This window comes from Scyliorhinus torazame, chromosome 16 (assembly GCF_047496885.1).
Source record: "Scyliorhinus torazame isolate Kashiwa2021f chromosome 16, sScyTor2.1, whole genome shotgun sequence".
Taxonomy (NCBI): domain Eukaryota; kingdom Metazoa; phylum Chordata; class Chondrichthyes; order Carcharhiniformes; family Scyliorhinidae; genus Scyliorhinus; species Scyliorhinus torazame.
In genome coordinates, this window is record NC_092722.1 from 28,233,719 (window position 1) to 28,261,513 (window position 27,795).

A 27,795-nucleotide genomic window follows, 5' to 3' on the forward strand; every position below is an offset into this window, starting at 1 on the left:
TGCATTAGGGAGGAACCAAATGCCTTTCAAAAGAATCCTCAGCAACATTGGCCTGCACTACTTTGGCCTCAGTGGCATTGCTGTGGCCATCACTGAAAAAGACGTCTTTGTTGCATTAACGTACCTTCCAGTTGGGTTGGTTTCTTCCTGCTCCTCTTACCCCATGGAGCCGGGTAGAATATTGCTGCCCTCCTCCCAGATCTCCCCCCCACCCTCCGTGGAAATAGGGATGAGAACCAGCAACTTCACCGCTTGTTTTTTTAAAAAAAAATTATTCTCCTCCTTTTTCACAATTTCTCCCAAATTTGCACCCACCATCAATAAACAATAATCAGTAATGAATATAATGTCAATCCCCATATCAATAACAACGATCCCATCCTCCCGCCAAACTGCAATCATTAGCCCGCATGTTAACATAAACAAATGACAAAAAGGAATCAGGAATCACCCACAGTCACCATTAAGACATACAATCCCCCTCCCCCAACCCTCCCAAACCCCCCCCCCCCCCCCAACTAATGTTCGATGTTATCCAGTTCTTGAAAGTGCATAATGAATAATACCCGTAGAACCCCTCCATCCTTCTCCTCAGTTCAAACTTAACCTTCTCAGGAGTCAAGAATTCCAGCAGGTTCCCCCGCCACGCCAGGGCACAGGGTGGACAGGCTGCTCTCCATCCCAACAGGATCAACGAGGCAAAGGCTACAACATCTGCCTCCACACCTGTTTGCAACCCCGGCTGGTCCGACCCCCCGAATATGGCCTCCCGAGGGTCCGGGTCCAGTTTCATGTGCATCACTTTAGAGATTACCCTAAAATCCTCCTTCCAGTAATCGTCCAGCTTTGGACAGGACCAAAACATATGAATGTGATTAGCGGGGCCTCCATCCCACCGCAACATTCACACACTTCTTCTACCCCCTCAAAGAGCCGGCTCATCCTCGCCCTTGTGAGGTGTGCCCTATGTACCCCCTTCAGCTGTATCAGCCCCAACCACGCGCACGAGGTGGAGGCACTCTCCGGAGCACTTCACACCAGAACCCTTCCTCCATATCCTCTCCCAACTCTTCCTCCCACTTTGCTTTGATCCCTTCTAGCGGCGCCTTCTCCTCTTCCAAAATAGCTCCGTAAACCGCCGACACTACCCCCTTCTCCAGTCCCCCTGTCGTCAGCACCTCCTCCAGCAATGTGGAGACCGGCTCCAGCGCGAAACTCTGTATCTGCTTTCTGGCAAAATCTCGAACCTGCATGTATCTAACATTGCCCTCTGCTCCAGCCCATACTTTGCTCCCAGCTCCGTCAATCCTGCAAACCGACCCCCAAGAAACAAATCTTTTAGTGTCTTAATTCCCTTCTCCTCCCATTTCCGAAAATTTCCATCCCACTTCCCTGGCTCAAATTTGTGGTTAACTTCCCCGATTGTTAAAGTCAGGCCCGAAAAAGTCAGGTTTCTGGTGCGCCTCCCAGCCCAAGTAAGAGGTGTGAATACAACATTGGTTTTGCACCGGAACTGGTGCATCTTTACCCCAGACTGTCTTAATGCACATTCCTCAGGCTTGAGTGCTTTCTTTTCTTTATTCTGTTTTATGGGATGTGGGCACAGCTGGCAAGGGTCACCCCTAACTGCCCTTGAACTGAGGGCCTTTTTAAGAGGTCAGTTAAGGGTCATCCACATTGCTGTGGGTCTGGAGTCACATCTAGGCCAGACCAGGTAAGGACAGCAGATTTCCTTCCCTAAAGGACAGTGAACCAGATGAGTTTTTACATCACTTGATGATAGTTTAATGGTCACCATTACTGAGACCAGCATTAAATTCCAGATTTTATTAATTTAATTTAAATTCCACCAGCCATGGTGGCATTTTAACCCGTGACCCCAGAGCATTGATTAATGTGGGCCTCTGGATTGCTAGTCTGGTCACATTACCAATACGCCACTGTCTCCTCTTGAGGCCTTTCAACCATGAGGGCTGGGCTCCATCCTATCAGCACTGTCAAACCCACCTGCAGTTCCAGTTTGCGGACTGTTGGAGAGTGACCAGGAGAGGTCATCCTGCTTGTTAATTAATTAACAAACTTAGCACTTTCTCAAGTGATTGATTAATTGATTGATATTTATTGTCACATGTACCGAAGTACAGTGAAAAGTATTTTTCTGCAGCCAAGGGAACCTACACAGTACGTACATAGTAGACAAAAGAATAATTGACAGAGTACATTAACAAATGGTACATCGACAAACTGATTGGTTACAGTGCGGAACAAGGGGCCAAACAAAGCAAATACATAAGCAAGAGCAGCATAGGGCATCATGAATAGTGTTCTTACAGGGAACAGATCAGTTCGAGGGGGAGTCGTTGAGGAGTCTTGTAGCTGTAGGGAACAAGCTGTTCCTATGTCTGGATGTGCGAGTCTTCAGACTTCTGTATCTTCTGCCTGATGAAAGGGTCTGGAAGAAGGCAATGCCTGGGTGGGAGGGGTCTCTGATAATGCTGCCTGCCTTCCTGAGGCAGCGAGAGGGGTATACAGAATCAGTGTGGGGGTGGCAAGTTTGTGTGATGCGTTGGTCTGAGTTCACCACAGTCTGCAGTTTCTTGCCACCTTGGGCCCCTGGATTGGGTATGATCGTCTCAATGAGGTTGGAGGCTTACCTTCCAGGGTATTTCTTTCCTTTACAGGCCCTCTTTTTGCCGCCTCTCTCCCAGGGGATTACATGGCTGTATAAGGAAGAGAAATGGGAGTTGGGAATAAGGGAAAATGCTTCATTATGATATTCCAGCCACCATGATCTGGGGCAGGACTGACAGACCAGCCGATCTTTTAACACATGTTTGTTTTGTATATTCTCCTGGTCTTTCCCCCACCCGGGGACAATTATATAATCCATTCTATTCACTGGCATCATGTGACATCGGGTAGAAGACAAAGCGAGCTTGACTGTGATGCCCTGACAGTTGAATATCACCAGGATCTAGCCTCTCACATGGGGAATGGCCACATGAGCTCCATGTGACCACAATCAAGCGATCACAAGTGAGTCCAGACACTGAGTGGCGCTAGGCTATTCGACTTTGAAGGGCATTACAGACAGGACTGCTTCAGTCTTCTTCGCACATCTGCATGAGAGCATCCCAGTGCATGGTGACGGCCAATATTCCTCTGGCCCAGAGACATTGAGGCATACGTATAGCTCTCTCTACTGCTCCTGCGAAGATCAATGAATGCAGCAGATGCCAGTTACATGGTGGATGTTGTTCTGTCTGTTTATACCAGTAGAAACCATTCCTGTGCGAGGCAAGTTTTTTTACACAGAGGGTGGTAAATACATGGAACGCGCTGCCTGGGGAGGTGGTGGGAGCTGGTACGATAGCGGCATTTAAGGGGCATCTTGACAAATATATGAGTAGGGTGGGAATGGAAGGATACGGACTCCGTAAGTGCAGAAGGTTTTGGTTTAGGCAGGTACCATGGTTGGTGCAGGCTTGGAGGGCCGAAGGGCCTGTTCCTGTGCTGTATTGTTCTTTGTTCACAAATGAAAGATACAAGCTGTCCTGGGTCATTTGTGTGGTGCGCGAAGGGCATAGAGTGACGGGGATATTACTGAGAAACAGCAAGAAATCGAGTTTGAAAAATAGGTTTGGACAATGAGGTAATTAAACAGGAATTAATCTTTTATTCTTCCTTGTACGGTGGCTCAGCCTGTTTTATCATTTACATAGGTTTTTAATAACTGGCTTGGATTACCCTGGTTCAATCATTTATGAAGCAATGATGATACCAGAATTGAGAGTTTATACGGATCAGGGGAAATTGAATAAGCTGCGACTCTTGCCTCTAGAGAAGGGGAAGGCTGAGTGCTGACCTGATGATGATCTTTAAGATTAGGAAAAGGATTAGGTAGGAGACATGTACAAAAGATGTTTCCACATGTTTTGGGGTGACTAAAACTAGGGGCCATGTATATAAAGTGGTCACTAATAAACCCAATAAGGCTTTCAGGAGGAACCTCTCTACAAAGATAGTGGGAAGACAGTGAACGTTGCTACAAAATATATATAGATGTATATATATATATGGTGAATAATTTTGATGTACCCAAGGAGCAGCTAGCTTATGGAAATGAAAGAAGGAATAGAACATTATGCTGATTGGATGAAGCTGGATGGGAGAAGGCTTGTGTGGAACATAAACACTGGCATAGAGCTGAATGGGCTAAATAGGCTGTTTTTCTGCTGTAGGAACGTTCGTATGAATGTTCGTAAATTCTGTATAATTGTATGGTTACACACAGGCCTGTTTGTGTGCATGCTGATCCAGAGGGAAAATGGAGGGTCCCCATCACACCATCCCACAGATAGTTACGCAAGTCAAGGATTTCACCCACTAGTTAACCTGGAGTCAATTCCAAGTATTGATCAATATCAATCTTGAGCGGATCTTTCACCAATTGAACTCCACCAACTGCCATGGTGGGATTTGAACCCATGTCCCCAGTGTATTAGGCTGGGCCTCTGTTACCATTACACCACCATGCCATTGAAAGGGACTGGAACCTAACGAATCAGCAGGTCAGGAGTGGAGGACATTGAAAAAATGGTTTGTAAAAACCTGGGGTATTGTGCTCAGTTCTGATACTGCACCTTTCACCACAACATTAACTTCACTGAAGCAATGGAGGGTTTTATATATGGTTTGTGGATAACAGTGAATTAAGAAGCACCGGAATGTGTGTGGAAGGGAGAAGAAGGTTACAAAGGGACAGAGGCAGACTACATGAGTGAACAGAACTATAACAGATGGAGTTCAATGTTGGGTTGTCCACTTTAGATCTGAGAAACGCAAAGAACACACATTTTCTTAATGATGAGGCACCAGGAATTGTGGAGGAGCAAAGGGATTTGGATGCTTAGGTACACGAATCACTAAAGGCTAATCCATAGGCAGATCAAGTAATTGGAGATTAATAGGATCGTGACCTTTATCACAAGGAGTTTGGAGTTCACAAATGAGGAAATTTTGCTTTAGTCAGACCTCCAATTGGCCTTAATCAGGCCTCCAATTGGAGCGCTGTTATTCTCCTTTGGGCACAGCACCTTAAGAATGCTGCATTGGTCTCAGAGAGAGACCAGCACAGATTCACCAGAATTATACCAGAGCTTACGGGGCTAAATGATGAGGACAGGTTGCATAAACTTGATTCAATTCCCCTGAGTTTAACAGAGATGAAGGCTAATCTAATCAAGGTGATTACAATGATAAAATGATTCGATAGGGTAGATATGAAGAAACAATTTCCTCTGATGGGGGGAATCCAGAACAAGTGGATGTAAAATGTACAACTTAAAAACTAGGCTGTTCAGGAGTGGAACTAGAAACTACTTCTCCTCAAAGGGTGTGGCAATCTGGAGCTCTGTGCCCAGAAATGCTGTGGATGCTGGGTGCCCGAGAATAGTAGATATTGATTGGATAAGGGTGTCGGGGGACGAGGGGCTAAGGTAGGAAAATGGTTGTGAAGATCAGCATGATCCAACTGGATAGACTAACAGATTTGAAGGGCTGAATGGCCACCTCCTGTTCCTGTATTCCGATAATCTAAAATAAACCAAGGTTTAATTTGACTACCTTCCAGCAATGACTACACTTCAAAAATGCTCAATTGACTCTAAGGCACTTGGAGACATCTTGATGTCAGGAAAGGCTCTATATACATACACGTCTTTCTTTGATTGAATCTTCCCTAGACCAGGAGATATTGGCAGAACGTCCATATGAGATTTAAAGTTAATAAATCCTGGCTATGGATGTTAAGAATAAATGCCTAAAAGTAGTTTCTAAAGTTATTTTTGATCACAATAAGCAATGGGCGAGAGGTACGAGTGGAGTTAGTTGGGAGTGGGTAGTATTGGCTGCAGGTTGTAGGTGCAATTGGCAGATGGCGCTGTTGGACCCAGTTGTGACATAGTGTACAGTAATCCTACAGGGCAAATGGTTTTGGGACCAGCCCTGAAGGAATTGACTGGTCTGCTCTGAGCTCCCTCGCTTCAGAAAGTCTATGGGTGTTTCAGGAGATCTCTATTTCCGTTCCTCTTTGCTCAGCATTCCTTTGAAAAATTGTTTTCCTTGGTTTTGTAATCCCTCTTTGGTCTCTCCTGTGTCTAAGAAGCTGTTTTGTCCCCAGTAAATTCTGAAGGAGCTGGAGATTCAACAAAACCAAGTGATGGAGCAATGGCATAGCTAAACAAATAAGAAAAACAATTTAAATATGTAAATTCATCAAACTGTCTTGAACAAATAAAAAGGATTTCAACATAACAGCACTGTGATTATACCTATAGGAGGGAAAGGGTGCACACTCCTTGCAAGTGTGTACATGTGTTGGTCTGTGCCAATATAACTATAGAGGTTTACAGTATACAAGGAGGCCATTCAGCCCAATGTACCAATACTTTGTTAAAGCAATTACAAAACAAATCCACTGTCCTAGTCCCTCTCTGTCGCTGTGAACCTTTCTCCATTGCAATTATTTGCCCAATTTTCCCTTAAAGGATGCAGTTGTTTGTGTCTCGGCCACTCCCAGTGGCAAAATATTCCATTCTCCCACAGCCTGATATGCCAAAGGACTTTTCCTGACCTCTCTCCTCACTCCAATGCTGACTCCTCAATAATCATCCCTTATTCATAGAATCATAGAATTTACAGTGCAGAAGGAGGACATTCAGCCCATCGAGTCTTCACCGGCCCTTACAAAGAGCACCCTTCTCAAGCCCACGTATCTACCCTATCACCGTAACCAAGCAACCCCCACTTAACCTTTTTGGACACTATGGGCAATTTAGCATGGCCAATCCACCTAACCCGCACACCTTTGGACTGTGGGAGGAAACCGGAGCACCCGGAGGAAACCCACGCAGACACGGGGAGAACATATAGACTCTGCACAGACAGTGACCCAAGCCGGGAATCGATCCTGGAGCTGTGAAGCAAATATGCTAACCACAATGCTACCGTGCTGCCCACTCTACCAAAACCTTTCATGTCCTTAAACATGTCAATTAAATCCTCTCTTAGCCTTCTTTGCTAAGTTAATTTTTCCTTCCTGGTGAATCTGCTCTCGCTGTGGTTTAATATTCTTTCTATAATGGGGAGCCCACATTGCACATAGCTGTATTACAAATAGAAAATGCTGGAAAAACTCAGCAGGTCTGGCAGGGTCTGTGGAGAGAATATCAGTCAACATTTCGAGTTTTCAAGTCCAATATGGCTTAACTGGAAGTGGAAGTGCCCACTGATAATTTCACACTGTTCATGACTCTTCAGATAATAAGACAGTTCCTGCCCACATTCAGCAAGACCTGGACAATATCCAAGCTTGGGCTGACAAGTAGAAAGTTACATTTGCACCACACAAGTAAAAGACCATCTCGTACAAGAGAAAATCAAAAATCGCACATTGACATTCAATGGCATTACCATCGCTGAATCCCCAACTATCAACATCTATTAACCAAAAACAGAACTGGACTAGCCATATAGATACTGTGGTCACGGGAACCAGCCAGGGGCTGGGAATTCTGTGGTAACTCACCTCCTGACTCCGAAAATCTGTCCATCATTTACAAGGCATGTGTCAGGGTGTGATGGAATACTCTCCACTTGCCTGGATGAGTGCAGCTCCAACAACACTTAAGAAGCTCAACACCATGATGGACAAAGCAGCCTGCTTGATAGGTAACCCTTCCACAACCTTCAACACCCACAACCTTCAACTGAAGCACAGTAGCAGCAGTGTGTACCATCTACAAGATGCACTCACCAACTCACAAAGGCTCCTTTGACAGCACCTTCCAAAACTACGATGGCTACCACTTCGGAAGGGCAGCAGGTCCATGGGAATCCCATTACCTGGAAGTTCCCCTCCATGACACTCACCATCCTGACTTGGAAATAGATCCGTCATTCCTTCACTGTCGCTGGGTCAAAATGGCGGAACTCCCTCCCTAGCAGCACTGTGGGTGCATCTACACCATCTCGAGGGGCAATTAGGGAGGGGCAGTAAATGCTGGCCAAGCCAGCGAAGCCCATCTCTTGAAAGAACAAAGAAATAAGATATTGCAGTGTAAAGCATTGCAGAGCATAACATTATAGTATATAACCCTGGGGAATTTGTATATAACACTATAGAATCTAGCCCTATTGAATGCAGTAATATATGCAACATTATGGGTTAAAATCCTGTAAAAATGTTTCCACCCAGACCCTGAAAAGCCCCGAGCTTGTTTCTCAACATGACCTTTGAGACTGTTGTCCCCATTAATTGTGGACTCTGAACTATTTCCTCATGAAGCGTCGATCGTGAGCTGCTCTTGACACCGCCCTCCCAGCCCTGGAGCACCAATGGCAGATGTCAGATAGCTGCCCATGTGATACATGTGCAGGTAACCCTAGGTGAGCTGGGGTTTTATTAACAGGTGAACTGCAGGCGCTCCTTTCCCCACTGCACCCCCCCCCCCCCCCCCGACATGGACAAGTTGCTGAACAAACTGCGGGGGCCAGAGCTGGTGGGTCAGTTTCAGCGGCTGTGTGGCCTGAGCCTCCTTCCCGAAGACAACCCAGCTCCCCGGCGATCTCCACAAGCTGACAGACAGGCACAGCCAGTTTGCACACGCCGGGTGCACACTGCTCCCTGCAGAGGAGACCAGACCAACACTCAACACAACGGCACCGTCCCGGGGGCTCCGGTGAGTGACCTGCCGCCTCCAGGTATTCGCTTCTTGACTGTTTCTCTCCACGGGCCTCAGTGCCCCGGGAGTAGGAAAGGGAGAATTCCCTCGCTCCTGACCCCTGTCCACCAACTCCTGTCTGCTGTGATGCCTTCTGCAGTTGAATAGCGGGGCTGGGCGCACCAGGCAACGCTAGAGAGCCCGCCCAGGCCTATGCCGCCTGGATAGGGTAAATAACACTTCCAGTATCTTCTGACTGCTGTTTCTACCTATGCTGAATTTACTCCTGCTTCAGATCCTCAAACTCCAGGCTGGGCAGGAACTGAACCCTGGACCTACCTGGTCTGTCTGATTCTATACTCTCAGGGTCTCCGTTCCTATGCCGTAGCTACAAATCAAGGAGAAAATTTTCATGTTTCCATAATGCCATAAAAAGTTTTGGCCACTCAAGCAATGTAAAGTCGCCATAGTCCCAGGTGACGATTGGCTGCTTTTCCCTTTGAGGGGGAGAGCTGACTGGTGGAGATTTAACCTGAGGATCACCACACCTCAGGCGAGGGGCAAGGTTGAAAAGACCTCTGGAGTAACGGTATGGGGATTGAACCTGCTCTGCTGGACTTGCTCTGCATCACAAGCCGGCTGTCTAGCCAACTGAACTTTAGCACAGACTGGTGTTGAAGCCTGGGTTGCATTGACACCAGGTTTCCTTGCAGTGTGACTACGCATCAGGAGTAAATTGTCCCCAGTATTTGACACAAACACTTCAGCCTCCTCTGCTGTGTAGCAAATTCCCAGACATATCTTCCAGTTTAATCTTAGTCCAGCATCGGAATGGAGGCAAGACTCATTGAAAATGGCACTTGATAGGATGATAGAAAAAAAGAGTAAATTTGCATTGCGTCCCAAAGCACTTTAGAATTATAAAGTACTTTTGAATTGTCTGTTGTAATGAGGTAAATGTGGCAGGAGATATTCGCATAGCAAGCCCCCAGAGACAGCAATGTGACAATGCCCAGCTATTCTGTTTTTGCGATGTGACTGACCGAGGGATAAATATTGGCCAGGACACCAGGGAGACCTCTCCTGCTCTTTGTGTCATGGGATCTTTCTCGTCTTCCTGAGAGATTAGACATTACCTTGGTTTAATGTGTCATCCAAGAGACATCATCTCTGACAGTGCAGCACACCCGCAGTACTACACTGGGCCCAGCAGTCTGGATTATGTCCTCAAGTCTGTGGAGGGTGTTGGTACTTTTAATGTTGATTGGGGCCCCTTTCCGTCTCTGCTCCTCTGTATTCCAGAATCTGATGGACTGTACCCCAAACTCTGATTACAATATTGTGTGTATGATTCCTCTAGGTACCTCGGAAGAAGTACAAGATTGAGAATTACTTCCTCTACTACCTCTTCCTGTTTGCTGCCACCTTGGGACAGGAGGTTTTTTACATCACCTTCCTTCCGTTTTGCTATTGGAATGTTGACCCATACGTGGCACGGAGAGTGATCAATATTTGGGCAGTGAGTGGCTTCATTTTTATATATTTGTGAGACTGGAAATTATTTTTAAAAAGATCCTTTAGGAGTTGGTACAACAGGGACAAAGTGTTAAAAAGTTTTGACCAATTATTTTTCTTCTCCCCTAGTGTGTTCAATTCACTCTAATCCAAATGTTGCTTGTTAATGCTGCTGTGAGACCCCTAGGGACATTTTACTCTGGTAAAGGTGCTATTTAAGTGTTGACATTTGTATAGGCACAGGCAGCCATCCTTAATAGCTCATTCCCATGGTATCCTTCAAGTGTGCCATGACACTATTCGACTGTGGTGTGCACATTCTATCAGTGCTCGATTAGATGGCAATAAGGTGCTGGAACCCTTTGGGTTTTCTTGGCTCTGCTGACCCGGGACTCGGGAGCTTCACCCACTACTGAGGATGAGAGTGGTAGCACAGTGGTTAGCACTGTTTCTTCACAACGCCAGGATCCCAGGTTTGACTCCCAGCTTGGGTCACTTTCTGTGTGGAGTCTGCACATTCTCAGTGTCTGCGTGGGTTTCCTCCGGGTGCTCCGGTTTCCTCCCACAAGATCTGAAAGACGTGCTGTTAGGTGAATTGGACATTCTGAATTCTCCCTGTGCACCCGGACAGGTGCCGGAATGTGGCGACCCGGGGATTTTCACAGTAACGTCATTGCAGTGTTAAAGTAAGCCTGCTTGTGACAATAAAGATTATAAAAACAAAAAGTGCAGAGTAGGGATTGACCTTGAGAACCTCCTCAGTCCTGTGACCCTATTATGTCAGGAGGTGCATTTATCAAACCAGGCCCCAGAGGCAATGGTATTACTCATTGTTAATCTCTTAAATATGGGTGAGTTGGACCTTGAAAATTCTACTTGGGCATCTGATGCTAGAAGACGACAGAAATGTCTGCTTTGAAGAGCCGGTGCTTCGTGAACTAATTGTGTCTCAGATACAACAATTACCTGACCCTAACACATACGAGCCAATCGGGGCAATGCAAGTATTGCCTTGAAGTGAGTATAATCTCCCGTGCCTGTAATCCATTGTCAGACATCCCATAGCAGCTGATCATTCACAATGATTAGGTAACAAGAATGTTGGTCTGTTTGTCAAGATTCCCTTGCAAAGGGTGGGGCAAATGGCAGTTACACAATTGGAAAGGGAGGGACTGGTGTTGCCGGAGACCAGAATCCTGTGGTTTGGTGGCCTGGGTTTCCACCCAACACTTTCTTTCTGATGGAATCGTACTTCCTGATTCTACATGGTAGCATTTGCCTCATTATAATTACATCAAACTGCGCCTTAACCACACATTAATCCCTGCTCGTGCAGAACTTGTTTACCAGGATATTTCATGAATGGGTCATGATCACTTATCATAAAAGCAAAGGTTTTTGTTCCAGCGTGATCACTATCAATTTATTTCCAGACTCAGCGAATTGAGCCAGTCAAACAGTCTAAACTAAACATCCAAGTTGTGTAAAGCAGAATATAGCCAATCTGTGCTGAGCGGCAATCAGCAAGGTTAATATAATAGTAATATTGAACTGCACAGAGCCTGCCAGAGGAGTGAATGATCACTCTGTTGTACTACTCTGGTCAGATATCCTGAGATGAAGAGCAGGAGGAACTTGTTCATCCCTTCGAGACTGTTCCACTCAATCATTATCATGGCTGATTTGCATCCTCACTCGACCCACCCACCCTAGTTGGGTGTCCATTAATAGCAAAAATATAGCAAATGAAAAAAAAAAACTTCAGATGCTGGATACCTGAAATATTGCAAATACTCAGTAGGTCAGGCAGCATCCATCAATCTCAATTTGGAAATGAAAGATTGTCTTTTTAAAAAAGTATATTTTATTACAAACATGTATCAAAACGGGTTACAGCGAATAAACACCCCGGATGAAAGATCATCTTGACCTGAAATATTAATCTGGATTTTACACTCCTCTGCCAATGGGTTTGAAGACCAGGGTTGTCATTAAATCCATCAGGCAGTCTGCCCTGCCCTCACCACAATTATACCAGTGGCTGGGGTGGAGTCAGATGGCATGCCTGTCATGGTGCTAATTGAGGACCATTGGAACCCCCCACCGCCCAAGCTGTTGCCCCCCTCCCCCAGGTTCCCCTTCCTTCAGGGGCTCTTCAACACCAGCTCCTTACACCCCTGTCCCCCTCGCCACTCTTGCTGGGACCTGGCAGCTTGACACCTAGCAAGACCCCCAAACACATACGCAGATATTGATCCTGACACCATGCGCCTCTGTCCCATCAGGGAGCTGCTGGCATCTCATAGATTTCATAGAAATTACAGTGCAGAAGGAGGCCATTCAGCCCATTGAGTCTGCACCGGCTCTTGGAAAGAGCACCCTACCCGAGGCCACACCTCCACCCTATCCCCATAACCCCGCAACCCCACCCAACACCAAGGGCAATTTTGGACACTAAGGGCAATTTATCACGGCCAATCCACCTAACTTGCATATCTTTGGACTGTGGGAGGAAATCGGAACACCCGGAGGAAACCCACGCAGACACTGGGAGAACGTGCAGACTCCGCACAGACAGTGACCCAAGCTGGGAATCGAACCTAGGACCCTGCAGCTGTGAAGCAATTGTGCTAACCATCATGCTACCGTGCTGCCCTAATCTCAATTGACTGGCACCCCTCTCAGGCACAAATCCTGGATCCAGAACAATGGCAGTGCAGCCTCCAGTCTAATAATGACCAATTAACCGTTAAATGGCTTCAGGGCAGCCAGTATGGCCTTCCATGGGTTCTCCTCTGACTTTCGAGCTGAGGGAGAGGGGGGCTGTTAAGGAATCTGACCCCTTGTGTAGTTCAGCTTGTTAACTCTGTTTCCACAGATAGTGCTTAACCTGCTGAGTATTTCTAGCATTTCTTTAATGTTGAAGACACGAGTAGTTGGAATCGGAGAAAGTCAGTCATTTATGGCACAGGAGGCAAAATCCAGTCAGCTCTATCCCCATAACCCTGCAAGTTTGTTTCCCTCCAGTGTCCATTTAGTTTCCTTTTGAAATTATTCATCGTCTCCATTCCTTTCATACCAGTAGGCAACAAGTTGCAGGTTAGCACCACTTGCTACTTCAAAAAAAAGCTCTACGTTACATTCCACCTGAATCTTTTATCAAAAACCTTCAATCGGTGTCCCCTGTCAAGTATATCTGGGGGAGAGAGCTTTGTTATTCATCCCTACATGTTTCCTGTGATTGCTCCGAGTGGATGCTAGGTGATTTTCCATGGAGGTGTCATAGGGGTATTTTGTGCCGCGGGGATTAAAAGGGACTGGGTGCTGTTGGGAAGACTGAGATGGCATAGATTGGTATGAAGAGACATTGGGGGGGGGGGGGAGGCATTGGGGGAGGGGTGTGTGGGTGGAAGGGGCGAGGTCTAGAGGAGCTAACAGCATTTAAAACAGCTCGGATAAAGTGCCAGGGAACCTTTTAACCAGCCCGCCTCCATGGCCTCGTAGAATCTTCTGCTGGGGTCTGAAAGTCTGACTCTATCCCATCATCCTGGAGGGAAAATTGTGTCTAACGTGGTCCTTTAAAACCAGGCAATTCCAATAATAATAATCACTCATTGTCACAAGTAGGCTTCAATGAAGTTTCTGTGAAAAGCTCCTACTGAGTTAGGAAATCTCCCGACTTGAGCTACCCACCTTGGGAGCAATTGTTTTCTTCATTTAAAGGAGTTGAATATGGTTTTGTAAGCCAGCATTTATTGCCCGTTCCTAACCACTCGTGGGAAGATGATGAGCTGCCTTCTTGAATCATTGCAGTCCCTGTGCTACACCACTGTGCTGTTCGGGAGGGAATTCCAGGATTTTGACCCAGTAACAGTGAAGCAACAGTGATATATTTCCAAGTCAGGATGGTGAGTGACTTGGAGAAGGACCTCAGCTGGCGCGTTCCCATGTGTCTGTTGCCCTTGTCCTTCTAGATGTTAGTGATCATGAGTTTGGAAGGTGTTACCTAAGGAACCTTGGTGAGTTACTGCAGTGCATCTTGTAGATGGTACACACGACTGCCGCTGTTCGTCAGTGTGGAGGGAGTGAATGTTTGTGGAAGGGGTGCCGACTAAGTAGGTTGTTTTGTCCTGGATGGTGTCGAGCTTCTTCAATATTTTTGGAGCTGCACTCATCCAGGCAAGTGGAGAGTATTCCATTACACCCCTGATTAATGCTTTGTAGTTGGTGGACAGGTTTTGGGGCGTCAGGTGGTGAACTACCTGCTGTACGTCCCAGCCTCTGCCTCCTCTTGTAGCCACAGAATTTATATGGCTGGTCCAGTTCAGTTTCTGGTCAATGGTAACTCCTCCCAGGATGTTGATAGTGGGGATTCAGAGATGGTAATGCCATTGAATGTCAAGAGACGATAGTTAGATTCTCTCTTAGAACAAAGACAAAAAAAAATTACAGCACAGGAACAGGCCCTTCGGCCCTCCAAGCCTGCTCCGATCCAGATCCTCTATCTAAAACTGTCGCCTATTTTCTAAGGATCTGTATCCCTCTGCTCCCTGCCCATTCATGTATCTGTCTCGATACATCTTAAATGATGCTATCGTGCCCGCCTTTACCACCTCCGCTGGCAATGCATTCCAGGCACCCACCACCCTCTGCGTAAAGAACTTTCCACGCATATCTCCCTTAAGCTTTTCCCCTCTCACCTTGAGCTCGTGACCCCTAGTAATTGTTGGAGATGGCCATTGCCTGGCTCTTGCATAGCGCGAATGTCACTTGTCAGCCCAAACCTGGATACAGTCCAGGTCTTGCTGTATTTGGCCATGGACCGTTTCCGACCCATTGTCTTAGGATGAGGGGATGATCGTTTAGGATTGAGATGAGGAGAACTTTCTTCACTTAGTGGGTTGTGAAGCAATGGAATTCTCTATGTCAGAGGGCTGTGAGTGTTCCATCATTGACTACATGTACGGCGATGATGGACAGATCTTTCTTCTCTTGGGGGAATCCCGGGAAATGGGAAGCAGGTGGGAATGTGGAATTGAGGCAGAATTATGATAGTGTTGAATAGCAGAGCAGGCTTGAGGGGCTGAATGGTCTCTGCCTGTGTCTATTCTTATGCTCACTAACTAGCCCACCCCCTCTCTTCACTGTTCCTGCCTTCCCACCGCTAATTGGAAAGCAAATAGATACCTCATTTCCCAATTAGTCGATTCTTGACGAGTAGTCTTTGCTCCCATCTTCAATATTTTAAAACTAATCTTTTTGAAAATAAATTTTAGAGTACCCAATTATTTAGTTCTCCAGTTAAGGGGCAATTTAGCCTGGCCTTCCTGCACATCTTTGGGTTGTGGGGGTGAGACCCACGCAGACATGAAGAGAATGTATTTTAAAACTGTAATCAACCAGGAAAATGAAAACAAACACAGCTTAATGACCTCAATGAACATTTGTATTTTTGCTTGCTGTAAAATCCCCAGGGACTCCCAATCAGTCAGAGGGGGTTGGCAATCACTGTTGGGGAATTGGGAATTGAATCTAATGATCTGGCAAAAGGATCGTTGTTATGGAAGTACGGCAGAGTGGATCTTCTGGATGTGAAAGTGGTGGAAGTGATGGGTTGAATGCTGTGACACTCAGAAGGGTGAGGAGAGGAGCATCACACAGAATTCCGAAATCACAGGTTAAATTGGACTTTTAAAAACCGGAACAAGCAAATTTAAAATTAGCCAGGCCTAGAGTGAGACTAAAGGCTTGGCAATGATTTTCATCAAGATTCTTATAGCCCCGAGTTAATGCTGACTCAAGCAATACCTCTTTAAAGAGCTGGGTAAATACCTGGTTAGGAGAAGAAGCTGAGATTATAAGGATAAGTAGGGATAAGTAATAAACCGCTCACAGGCAAGTAGCTTTCTGCTGTACTAGGCCCTGACATCTGGAGAATGTTGCAGGTCAGGGTTGATTTGATACTGCTGTAAGGTGAGATAGGTGGAGTTTGCAGTGGATTGAACCTTCTCTCCTTGTGTTGTTTGTTTCTCCAGGTTGTAATGTACATTGGCCAAGCCTCCAAAGATGTCTTAAAGTGGCCCAGGCCTCCTTCACCACCGGTGGTGAAGCTTGAAGTGCGGGTGGACGCAGAGTATGGGATGCCCTCCACACATGCCATGGCTGCCACTGCGATTCCCTTCTCTTTCCTCCTGGCCTCGATGAACAGGTACAAGGTGAGGCAGAGTTCAATTTTCCTTTGGTTTCTTGAGCATTGGCAAGGCTCTTGCGAAACTTCAGCACTCACTTTTTAATGGTAGCTTTGTGTTTTTTAACCCTGGTCTCTTGCAACAACACATCAGATATTTTACTGGGATGGGGTGAGACTGGTGACATGAAATGGGCCATTTAGGTTGTGCCCTGCCCAATTTGCTGCTATATTGGCTGATTCACTATCACTTGTTTTATGTGTTCGCATCCAAAACAATTTTCACTCGGTTTGCTTTGTGGTAGACCCCTGAGTGAGAACACTGTCCACTAGGCCACAGAGGCCAGGAAGCTCCCACGTTTTATCTCTGCCTTTGTATGGAGTGAGCTAATCTCAGTCTGTGCAGCAGTTAGAATTGACTGCAGTGTTCTTGAGTCAGAGAGAAGAAAACTGGGGAGTGGGCCTTGGTTGGGGAGGGATAGGGAATGGTTAGAAATTCACTAAGGTCCGCTTTCAGGCACAAGCCCTGGCACATTTTCATGGTGTGCCTGGCCAATGCAGGCCCAAGATTCCTCAAGAATTGCATCTCTGGCATCATTGTAGCAAAAGGGGCAAGTAATAATAATAATTGCTTATTGTCACAAGTAGGCTTCAAGGAAGTTACTGTGAAAAGCCCCTAGTCACCACATTCCGGCGTCTGTTCGGGGAGGCCGGTACGGAAATTGAACCCACGCTGCTGGCATTGTTTTGCATTATAAGCCAGCTGTTTAGCCCTCTGTGCTAAACCAGCCCCTTGTCACCAGCTGTGAACTCTTCAGAGGCAGCTCATTAAATTTGCACTACCTACCTGACTGGCAGTAGCCCACACATATGCCCGGTGGGGTTAGGGGTGAAGGGCAATGGTATGATGGCAGGGACTCTCGGGAGTGCTTTGTCCAGGGAGTGGAGCACTCCTGTTCCTCGTGGCTCCACTGGAGGCTAGTTAGGCTGCAGCGATAGCTGTGGAAACAGAGTAGGAATAATGCCTGGCCTTGCTTGGCCTAGTGCTGTCCAATGTCCTGAAGGAGTTCTGAAAGAGGCACAAGGCCCTTACTTCCACAAGCAAGTGGTCAAATGCCAATTTGAAATTGGTGCATCGGGTTGCTGGCTGCCCCTATGTCAATAGCTGCATGCCAGTGCAGATTGGGCATCGGGCATTGCACCCTGAAATTTTCATATCTTTCCACTCCCGAAGTACTGTGATACCCTGGGTTGCTCGGGTCTGGTCAAAAAAATTCTGGACAATTGTTTTTTTTTCCCCAAACAATAGATTTCCAGACTGGAGAGGTTACAGACTACTTTTGAAATGTAGTTACTTCTAATACAAGAAAGTTGACAGCTGACTTGTGCAAACTCGCATTACCAGCAGTGTGATAATGACCAGATAATTGGTTTTTGTGATATTGACTGAAGGATAGATATTGGCCAAGACTTTGCGCTTTTCTTTCTATTAGTGTCAAGGGATGATTTGCACCCACTTTGGAGAGCAGGCAGAGCCTTGGTTTCACATCTCTGAAAGACAGAGACTCGGACAGTGTCAGCTTGGAATTTTGTATTCCAGTCTCTGGAATAGAACTTGCACCCTGGGCCCATGCAAGCATTTGGCAAACTATGTGGCTGCCTAGGTTTGCAAAATTTAGTTTGGCGGGGGGGGTGCAAAAAACAGAGTGAACTATTCATAAAACTACAAAAGTAAACAAAACCCTTCAGTAATGGGAATGAAAGGTCGACATCCGCTCATATACATCATATACTGACATACATATAGGTTTCCACATTGCAGTCTTTCCCAAAATTTCCTCCTTCTGATTATGTGACAGTTTTACAAATTTGTACATCTGTTTGATGAATCCAAAACTACAAGTCAGTAAATAATATCAAAACTGCAGGTCAGTAAATAATATCAATCTAGCCCACTCCATCATAATGATTATTGATTGTATATGGGCAGCACGGTAGCATAGTGGTTAGCACTATGGCTTTACAGTGCCAGGGTCCCAGGTTCGATTCCTGGCTTGGGTCACTGTCTGTGTGGAGTCTGCACGTTCTCCCCGTGTCTGTGTGGGTTTCCTCCGGGTGCCCCGGTTTCCTCCCACAAATCGCGAAAGACGTGCTTGTTAGGTGAATTGGACATTCTGAATTCTCCCTCAGTGTACCCGAACAGGTGCCGAGTGTGGTGACTAGGGGCTTTTCACAGTAACTTCACTGCGTCTTAATGTAAACCTACTTGTGACAATAAAGATCATTTATCATTAAATTGCACAAAGTCATCCGGGCCGGAATCCTCCAGCCGTCCGTTGGAGACGGATGGGATTCCCAGTGGTGTGGAGTGGCTTCGATGGGATTTCCATTTCCAGCGGCGGGAGCAGGGAATTCCACTATCAGCAAACAGCACGCCGTCAAGAAACACGCAGCTGGGAAGCTGGAGAATCTTCCCCTAGTAACTGTTGTAGGAACACCTGCATCACATGAGTCACATTATGCATTATAATGTGCATTTCTTCCAGTACATACCCTGTGAAAAGTGTAGGACAATGAGAATTGTACAATCAGTATCTGAATATTCTCCCTTTTCATGTAAAATAAATTTGGAATTATAAAATGCAGAATTTTTATTCCTACGAATGCACAATATTCATTTTCAGAAGTTAATTATGAGGGGTGAGCGCAAGAATGAAGGTTTGCCTCGGGTGCCTACTATTCAAACACTGGTCCTGCTTGAGCCTGCTACCGTCTGGCACAGAGATGAGAGTGCTACCCACTTGCCATCTGTTGACAGGGCGAAAGAGAAATAGCGCAAGGAAGTGAGTGCGGGTGACGGACAGCAAGAGAGAAGAAGGGAAAGACTGAGCAAGAGGGGGAGTTATGGAGGGAGGTAGAGAGAATTAGAGTCACCGAATGTGTGAAAGCAAGAGTGACAAGACACCCATGCATACACACATTGACACCTACCCACATATGCACACACCCCTCTACACATAGACACACATGCCCCTACATACACACACCATCCCAATAAATACAGAGCTAGACAGCTATCCACACATGCACTCAATATGAACATTGAGAGTATACTAACTGTGGCCTGGGCTCACATTGCCTCCTTATCCTGTTTGTTTTAATGGAATGGAGACACTGAAAGAAGGAAGAGCATGTTTTAAAAGGCTGGTAACTGGAACCAGGTGTTTTCTGATCACAGCTGCCAAGAAGCTTTTAAAAAATTGGCAAGGTCATCTCCAAGCTCGATAAAATCCAATTACTGTGAAAGTGACTCTCTATCTGGCTAATCAGTTACTATTGGGTATCATAAAAAGAATTCAACATCCCTGATCCCTGATCACTGAGCTCAGGAGCACTCGAGTTCTGTTGCTTTTATTTTAAAAGATTTAGAATACCCAATTCATTTTTTTCCGATTTAAGGAGCAATTTAGCGTGGCCAATTCGCCTACCCTGCACATCTTTTTGTGTTGTGGGGGTGAGACCCACGCAGACACAGGGAGAATGTGCAAACTCCACACGGACAGGGGCCCGGGGCCAGAATCGAACCCGAGACCTCGGCGCCGTGAGGCAGCTCCTGGATTCTGCTGTATGAGTCTGCTCCACTTCTGACTATAGTGTAGACAGAAAAATGTGGGGGGAAAACAAAGTTACCCAAACAACCAAAGTCATTTCTGCTCCCAGTTTCTTTCTCAGAACTGTACAGTCTCTTCCTGCTTAGTCATTGTTGTAATGCAGGAACCGCAGCAACCAATTTGAGCACAGCCAGGTCCCACAAACAACAATGTCATAATGACCAGGAATCCCAGATTAAGAAATGGTCACAGAAAGCTAAATATTGGCCTGGTCATCAGGGACATCTCTCTTGCTCGTCCTCAGAATTGCACCTTGGAGTCTTTTGCATCCAACTGAGAGGGCAGACTTGACTTGATCAGTTGAATATTTCATCTTAAAAGCAGTACGCCCAAGAGTGCCACACACTCTCAGTATTGCAGTAGGTGTGTCAGCCTGGATTTTGTGCTTAAGCAAGAGTGGGATTAGAAGCCAAAACCATCCGACTCCAGGTGAGAGGGGTATCATAGAATCCCTACGGTGCAGAAGGAGGCCATTTGGCCCATCGCGTCTGCACTGACCCTCTGAAAGAGCACGCTACTTAAGCCCACTTCTCCGCTCTATCCCAATGATCTCTAACCTACATGCCGAGGACCCGGGTTTGATCACTGTCCGTGTGGAGTTCGCATATTCTGCGTGGGTCTCACCGCCACAACCCAAAGATGTGCAGGTTGGGTGGATTGGCCATGCTGAATTGGCCCTTTAATTGGAAAAAAAAATAATTGGGTGCTTTAAATTTATAAGCAAAAAAATAACCGAACCTACACATCTCTGGGTACTAAGGCGCAATTTAGCAAGGCCATCCAGCTAATCTGTACATCTTTGGACCGTGGGAGGAAACTGGAGCACCCGGAGGAAACCCACACAGACACAGAGGGGGAGGGAGGGAGGGGAGGGGAAATGTACAAACTCGACAGTCACCCAAGGCCAGAATTTAACCCGGGTCCCTGACGCTGTGAGACAGCAGTGCTCACCACTATGCTGCACCATTGAGCAATAGTTTCTTTAAATAAACTTAAGAGTACGCAATTATTTTTTTCCCAATTAAGGGGCAATTTAGCATGGCCAATCTACCTACCCTGCACATCTTTGGGTTGTGGGGGTGAAACCCACGCAGACATGGGGAGAATGTGCAAACTCCACACGGACAGTGACCCAGGGCCGGGATTTGAACCCGGGTCCTCAGCGCCGCAGTCCCAGTGCTAACCACTGAGCCACATGCCGCTCTCCATTGAGCAATAGTTGACATGCGAAATAGGCTGGTGACAAATAGTAATGTGCCTCCTGGATTATCCTTGAGTGCTTCGGCTGAATTATGAGTGGGGTGTGTCCTGCTGACCTTTAAACCCAAAGCTAACAGAACGATTGGGTTCTTGTGTGACCTTCTGTTTCAGTGAAAACGGCAAATGCTAAATGTGAGGCTCAAATCAGAAATCATTAGCACACTGTTTGGATTCTATTTCGGGCAGCCATTAGTTGGGGTTACAATTCATCGAACCCCAAGCCCAAACTCACGTTCTCTGTGAGATTGCCTCAGGTTCTATTGGAACTGTTTTTGCATTGTAGTCAATCTTGATGTGGTACACCCCTCTCATTCAAATGTCACAGACACAGCTCCTCATGAAAACCTGTGTGTCTGGGTTATAAAAAGTACTTGATAGCCTTGGGGCACTGCAGAGCAGAGAGCTGTGTCTGTAGTAGCATCTTTATTTCACTCAAAAAGATGCAAGGAATAGGATTAGACTGTGACATTGACTGGGGACTACTGGAATCATACTGAACAGCCATGGTTACAATGCACATTGCTGAACTTCTGAAAATCAATAATCGATTTGTAGTTAAACATGGGTTCATTTAAGTACTGAAATTACATTCATACTTAACCCACACAACTTAATTAATTTACAGTTACTTAGTCCATAGTGTATTCTGAAACCACTGCTATCTTCATTAGCAATGACCTCTGAAGAGTGTAGAATCCAAAAGGCATTAAATATACTCTGCACGTAGCTCATACTGTTGGTGACCCGCGAGTGTTTTTCTGTATCCAGCCTGTTCAGTATCTGTCCTAGGAGTGTTTGATGGGATAGGTACAGAGGGAGCTTTACTTTGAAGCCAAACCATCACTGAGTTTATTTACTCTGTGCCGTTTTTTATTTCAGTATCCCTGTGAGCTGGGACTGCTGCTAGCTTTGGCTATTTGTGCCTTGGTCTCTCTGAGCAGGATTTACACAGGGATGCATACGGTTTTGGTAAGTCGGGAATGGGCAGTATGCCCACATGTCAGGGGGTAGGGTGTGGGCGATAGCAAATGTTTTATGTAAATGAGCTTTGGCTTTATAGGGTCTGAGTTATTCACCAGGTAAAAAGACAATAAAAGCAAATCCCAGAAATCTGAATGAACGCAGAAAGTGCTGGAAATACACAACTTGTGTATTGGCATCTATGAAAAATACCAGCAGGTAGGTTAACATTACAGCGCAGACCTTTCAACATATGTCTGTGTTCCCTTTCAGAAAACCAGTCGGTAAAGGAAAGTACTGGAGCCAACCTTTACTCCTACCCTGTAAATATACAGGGATATACCTTCTAACTCAACCATACACTTTATTGAAACTAGTATCTTATATCTGCTCAAGCAAAACCCCAATTAATACCTCCACCTGCATATAATGAAACACAATTGACAGTCTGATCACAATGAAAACTTTGAAAAAAGGTCAGGCAGCAGAACAAGGCCCTTGTTTAGATAGATTAATTGCACTAACCTACTTTTTCATCATATCACTCAACCCCTACTGTCCCACTCTGTCCCTCGACCCCACCGATTCAATGATTATGGTACTGGTATAAGGAACCCACCAGTCCTGAGCTCCACTTACACCAAAGCAAATTGTGAGACTGGGTTTAATAAACTTGACAACCTGTGCCCAGTTGGGGAAGGGAACCACCTCATTGCCTGGCCTGTGCATGACTCCGATCCCACGTGCTTCATGGTTGATTATTTGCACCCTTGGGGTAGCGGGTGATGGACAATAAAAACCGGCTTGTCAGCATTGCCCACACCTCAAGAGGAAATGATAAAGAGCAACAAGTGGCAGTGGCAGTGTACTTAAGTGGCAACAAGCAGGTGGCACACTTTGTGAAGTCAATCTTAATCCTGATAAAATGACTGTGGTTTGTGGGCTGTAACCAGGGAATCTCAGCACCACCCTGTGGGTTGCAGGAGTGACTGAGAGCCTCAAACAGTGCATCCTCTCCATCAGCCCAGTCACCCTCGGGCTTGTTGACCTACTCCAATCAATACCAGCACACAGTACCTATCACCCAGTGTTTAATACTGCCGAGTATGTAAACAGCTTAAAGCAACAAAGTTATAAAAGTCGCCTATTCATTAAAGGCTTTTTCTGTTATCTCCGTCCAAGAACACATTTTTTTTTTAGTTGCAGGACAAGCTAGGAAATTGAAAACTAGGTCTCAATACAGAGGCAGGATTGTTACTGAATGTTTAGGAATTGTAGAGATTTAGCTAGAACCAGTGAGCTGGTAGTCATGGCACTACCTCTGTAACCGAGACACACAGACCCAGAGGGTCAGCGGTTTGATGCCTGATCTACGCTGAGGTAGCTGGTCTCAGCCAAGGTACGACATTTCATTTAATAATCTTTATTGTCACAAGTAGGCTTACATTAACACTGCATGAAGTTGTGAAAATCCCCTAGTCGCCACATTCCGGCGCTGTTCGGGAACACTGAGGGAGAGTTCAGAATGTCCAAATTACATAACAGCACGTCTTTCGGGACTTGTGGGAGGAAACCGGAGCATCCGGAGGAAACCCACGCAGACACGGGAGAATATGCCGACTCCACACAGACAGTGACCCAAGACAGGAATCAAATCCGGGTCCCTGGTGCTGTGAAGCAACAGTGTGAACCACTGTGGTGCACAGAAATTTGCCATGTTTCTTGCTTCACAGTGCCTGCAGCAAGCAGCCTTGGAGAGTGTGTGCTTGTGTAAACAGGAAGTAGCGCAAAGATCAGGCTCCATTGAAATTCCCTTCATGGTCACATTCCCTACCAATTGGTGGGGGGGGGGGGGGGGGGGGGGAAGAAATGTCACACATGTTTGACAGTCCCTTGTTGCCCCTTTTCCTGGAACCTATATTCCAACAAGCGCCACATAGCTTCAAGAGACTATTGGGATTGGCGTATGGTTTCTCAAGCCCGCTGGAACTAACACTGCCTCTTTCCCCTCCCTCAGGATGTGTTATGTGGAGTTGCAATCACAGCCCTGCTGGTGGCCGCCTCTTACCCTTTCTGGGATGTCGTGGAGACCTTCCAGATGGAGAACCGCTTTGCTCCCGTGTTAACATTGTCGCTGGCCTTCCTGCTCTCTATATATTACCCCGAGCTGGACCACTGGAGCACAGCAAGGGGCGACACCACCAATATCGTCAGTGCTGGCGGCGGGGCGGCCTTGGCCACTTGGATCAACCATCAGTGGAGCCTGATCCCAGAACCAGTGTCGGCGCCGCCCTATGAGATGCCGTCGCTGTCCACTGGATTAATCGGCAGGATGTGTGCCAGGTTCGCCATTGGAATCGTGATTGTGTTCATCGCCCGCTACCTTATCAAGTCTGCAGCCTTGACTCTGGTCTGCTGGTTAGCTGGAGTCTCCCCCCGAGATCAGGAGGCCCGGAAGCTCCTGAGGGTGGAGGTCCCTTACAAATACATCACTTACAGCTGTCTGGGGGTAGTTGGACTTGCAGGGTGCCCGGCAGTGCATAGGTATTTATCACTCTGACCGCGCCACTGAGAGGTTGGTGCGTGTTTGGGGGCAGGAAGGGCAGAGCACAAAGGGACTGAATTTTCCCGTGGTGGCGGGAAGGATGCCGTGAATCCCGCCTGGGTGGGCAGGGCAAGCAGGCAGGTGATTTAATGAGACCAGGCCCCCAATTAGGGGTAATTTAGCGGCATTTCTTGTGGGTGGTGGAGCGAGAGGACCCCCCCCCCCCCCAATAGATGGTCAACTGTTGGGAGCTCCCCCCCCATCCAAGGGGCCTGCCGCCTTTCCCCCTAAAATATTGAATCATTTTGAGGCGACCTGCCTCAGCAACTCCTCTTCCTCCTGCCCATGTGCCAGAGCTGTCCGGCCATGTGATTGGGTAGGAAGGGGATCAATTCGGAGGCCACCTCCAGGAGAAATGTCTCCTGACAATTGCACCCCCAACCCCCTCCATTTGATCCTGAAGCGACGGGGAATTCCCTCGAATTAGGCCTGGATTAGTCAGAATTGAGGTGGATACTCTATGGTGAAGTCCCTCAATCAGCTAAACTTTACATTCTCTGGAAGGTTGGACGTTTTCACCTTTGTTTGCCCAGTTGTTGCCTGTGTAGATGAGTGCAGTTCAGTTATTCTTCTGAAGGATCACTTGCTGCTGTACAATCTTGGGGGGCGGGTTACATAGTCACTATTGAATGTAGGAACAGTTGAGGTAACTCCAACTTCTCACCATTCAGCTCTCTTGGAGATACCTCATTCCTGCTTCAATCAAATACACTTCCGAAACCCATCACCTCTACCATTTGGAAGGACAAGAGCAACAGATGCCTAGGAACATCGACATCTGCAAGTTCCCCTCCAAGTTTCACACAATCTGGATCTCGAAATATAACCTACGGTGTCAGAGGATCAAATTCCTGGAACTCCCCCCTTAACAGCACTGAGACTCCCATCACCAGTGCAAGAAAGCAACTCACTACTACTTTCTCAAGGGCAACTCGAAATGGGCAATAAATGCCAATGACTCCACTGTGAATTGGATTGTTTGCACCCTATCTGGATTGCTTGCAGTCCTCTTTTTGTTTTTTAAATTTAGAGTACCCAGTTATTTTGTTTCTAATTAAGGGGCAATTTTAGCGTGACCAATCCACCTAACCTGCACATCTTTGGGGTTGTGGGGGCGAAACACACGCAGACATGGGGAGAATGTGCAAACTCCACATGGACAGTGACCCAGGGCCGGATTCGAACCCGGGTCCTCAGCGCCGCAGTCCCAGTGCTAACCACTGCGCCGCCGTGCTGTGCCTCAGTCCTCTTTTTAAACATCATCAGTGGAAGTCCCACCAAACACACTCGATGGAGAATGGAGCCAAAACTCTCTTGCATGCAGTTATACTTTCCATTGAAATTAAGGGGGTCATTGGCAGGGGACCTGACGATCATCGGACTGGGGGCCATATTGTGGGGACCCATATCTGGTGCCCATTTGTCTCATCTGGCCAGAGACAGTGGCACTTGTTTGCAACTGGGGAGGGTTGTCCTGGCTCTTCTCCCATCCTGATGTTTATGGGGCAATCTGTAAAATTAAAAATATATATACTTCTTTTGAGGGTTCTCCTGGAGCTGATCAGGGATGACCCACCCAACAGAACGTTAGTGGATCTCACCTGACTGTGTGTTGCAGGTCGTCGGAGACATCCCAGAAATGACTGAGTCGAGTGTTGAAACTCCTGCTCTAGAAAGCTCCCATTCCCAGAACCATTTGACTTGTTTGAGTCAACAAGGGCTTGCGCACCAACCAGAAACTCACCGGGTTGACCGAGACCTATTGCAGTCAGGTCTGTATCATACTCTGGAGGGAGACTTATGGACTCCTCCAAGGGACTTTCAGCCCCAAATATCTACCATGATCATGGATCCTCTCCCAATTAGGGAGGCAAGGAGAAATCAGGAACGGGAAGTTGTTGGCGGGGGGGGGGGGGGGGGGGGGGGTTGCTTTGAGCTGATGGACGTTATAAGAGCTTAGCCTGTGAAGACCAAAACCCAAGAAAATGCTGGCATACTCTGCCCCATCACACTTTTACATTGCACAATGAAGTAAACAAGGTTGAAAATTGCACAAAGAAATAAATATCCCTCCCTGTGCACTTTGTATGTGTTGTGATGTTAGATGTTTTGTCAGAACCTTTGGCAACCTCAGGTCTAGGCAGGCCAAGTAATTACAGGAAAGATATTTAATCTGATATAATTTAGGTGAGACCATTGAACAGATTCACATTTTTACTTTTAAGACTGCAATAACTTTCAAAGCTCCTATTCAATCCAGGTCAAGTCTGATTATTCAGGTTCCCTTGCATTACCCCAACATCACTGTGAACGTTTATTAAAATAAACTAATTTGACTATGAAATTCAAGTGTCTTCCCATTCACTCCCATTGTTTAGAAAAAAAACAAAGCATTTAAGATTTGACCTGGTGATTATGTAGCCCTGATTTAATCAGGTCTTTCTTTGCTTGGTTATATCAGTTGCTTGGTTAACCAGTTTCTGTGAAGAATATCTCAGGCAGAAATTCAGTTGCTTTGTGTGAGCTTTGCTGCCTCTTGATTTAAAAAAAAGATTTTTTTTAAATTGTAGATTGTCTGTGTCCTTTTTGAATCTCGAGTTTATAGCAATGTGCCTGCACCAGGGGCAGTATGGCTGATTTCTCTCGCAGGGACCCCACACTCACTGGCATTGTAACTGGTGTTACACCACCCTGGACAAGTGTCTGGTCAATTCCAGCCCCACACATCCCGGATCCCAACACAAGTGAACTTTCCAGTAATTAGTATAAAATTTCAGAATCTTTGGCACTTGACTGCCCAATAAGTTATTGCCACCAGGTTTGTAAGTTGAACACCATGACTGTTTATGACCGAAACAAAGTTGAAATATGCAG

The 27,795-nt window shown here is 46.4% G+C and overlaps 1 protein-coding gene and 1 long non-coding RNA gene across 5 annotated transcripts; one reads left to right on the forward strand and one right to left on the reverse strand.

Moving 5' to 3' along the window:
- Window positions 1–2,099: 2,099 nt before the first annotated feature.
- On the reverse strand, window positions 2,100–9,182 carry LOC140392651 (uncharacterized). Of its 2 annotated transcripts, XR_011935408.1 has the most exons (3): window positions 9,063–9,182; window positions 7,817–8,087; window positions 2,100–2,720 (listed from the first exon to the last, which is right to left on the reverse strand). It is a non-coding gene; the product is annotated as an uncharacterized lncRNA (long non-coding RNA). The 2 variants fall into 2 exon arrangements; XR_011935407.1 differs by lacking the exon at window positions 9,063–9,182 and having other exon boundaries at window positions 7,817–8,388.
- On the forward strand, window positions 8,496–27,485 carry LOC140392650 (sphingosine-1-phosphate phosphatase 2-like). Of its 3 annotated transcripts, none has more exons than XM_072478123.1 (5): window positions 8,497–8,741; window positions 10,084–10,242; window positions 16,274–16,453; window positions 22,236–22,325; window positions 24,334–27,485. In XM_072478123.1, exons 1-5 carry the CDS (start codon window positions 8,523–8,525, stop codon window positions 24,874–24,876), a joined length of 1,191 nt encoding a protein of 396 aa, XP_072334224.1. In that variant the 5' UTR covers window positions 8,497–8,522; the 3' UTR covers window positions 24,877–27,485. The 3 variants fall into 3 exon arrangements, with proteins under 3 accessions (XP_072334225.1, XP_072334224.1, XP_072334226.1); XM_072478125.1 differs by lacking the exon at window positions 8,497–8,741 and adding an exon at window positions 8,934–8,952; XM_072478124.1 differs by lacking the exon at window positions 22,236–22,325 and having other exon boundaries at window positions 8,496–8,741.
- The last annotated feature ends 310 nt before the right edge of the window (window positions 27,486–27,795 follow it).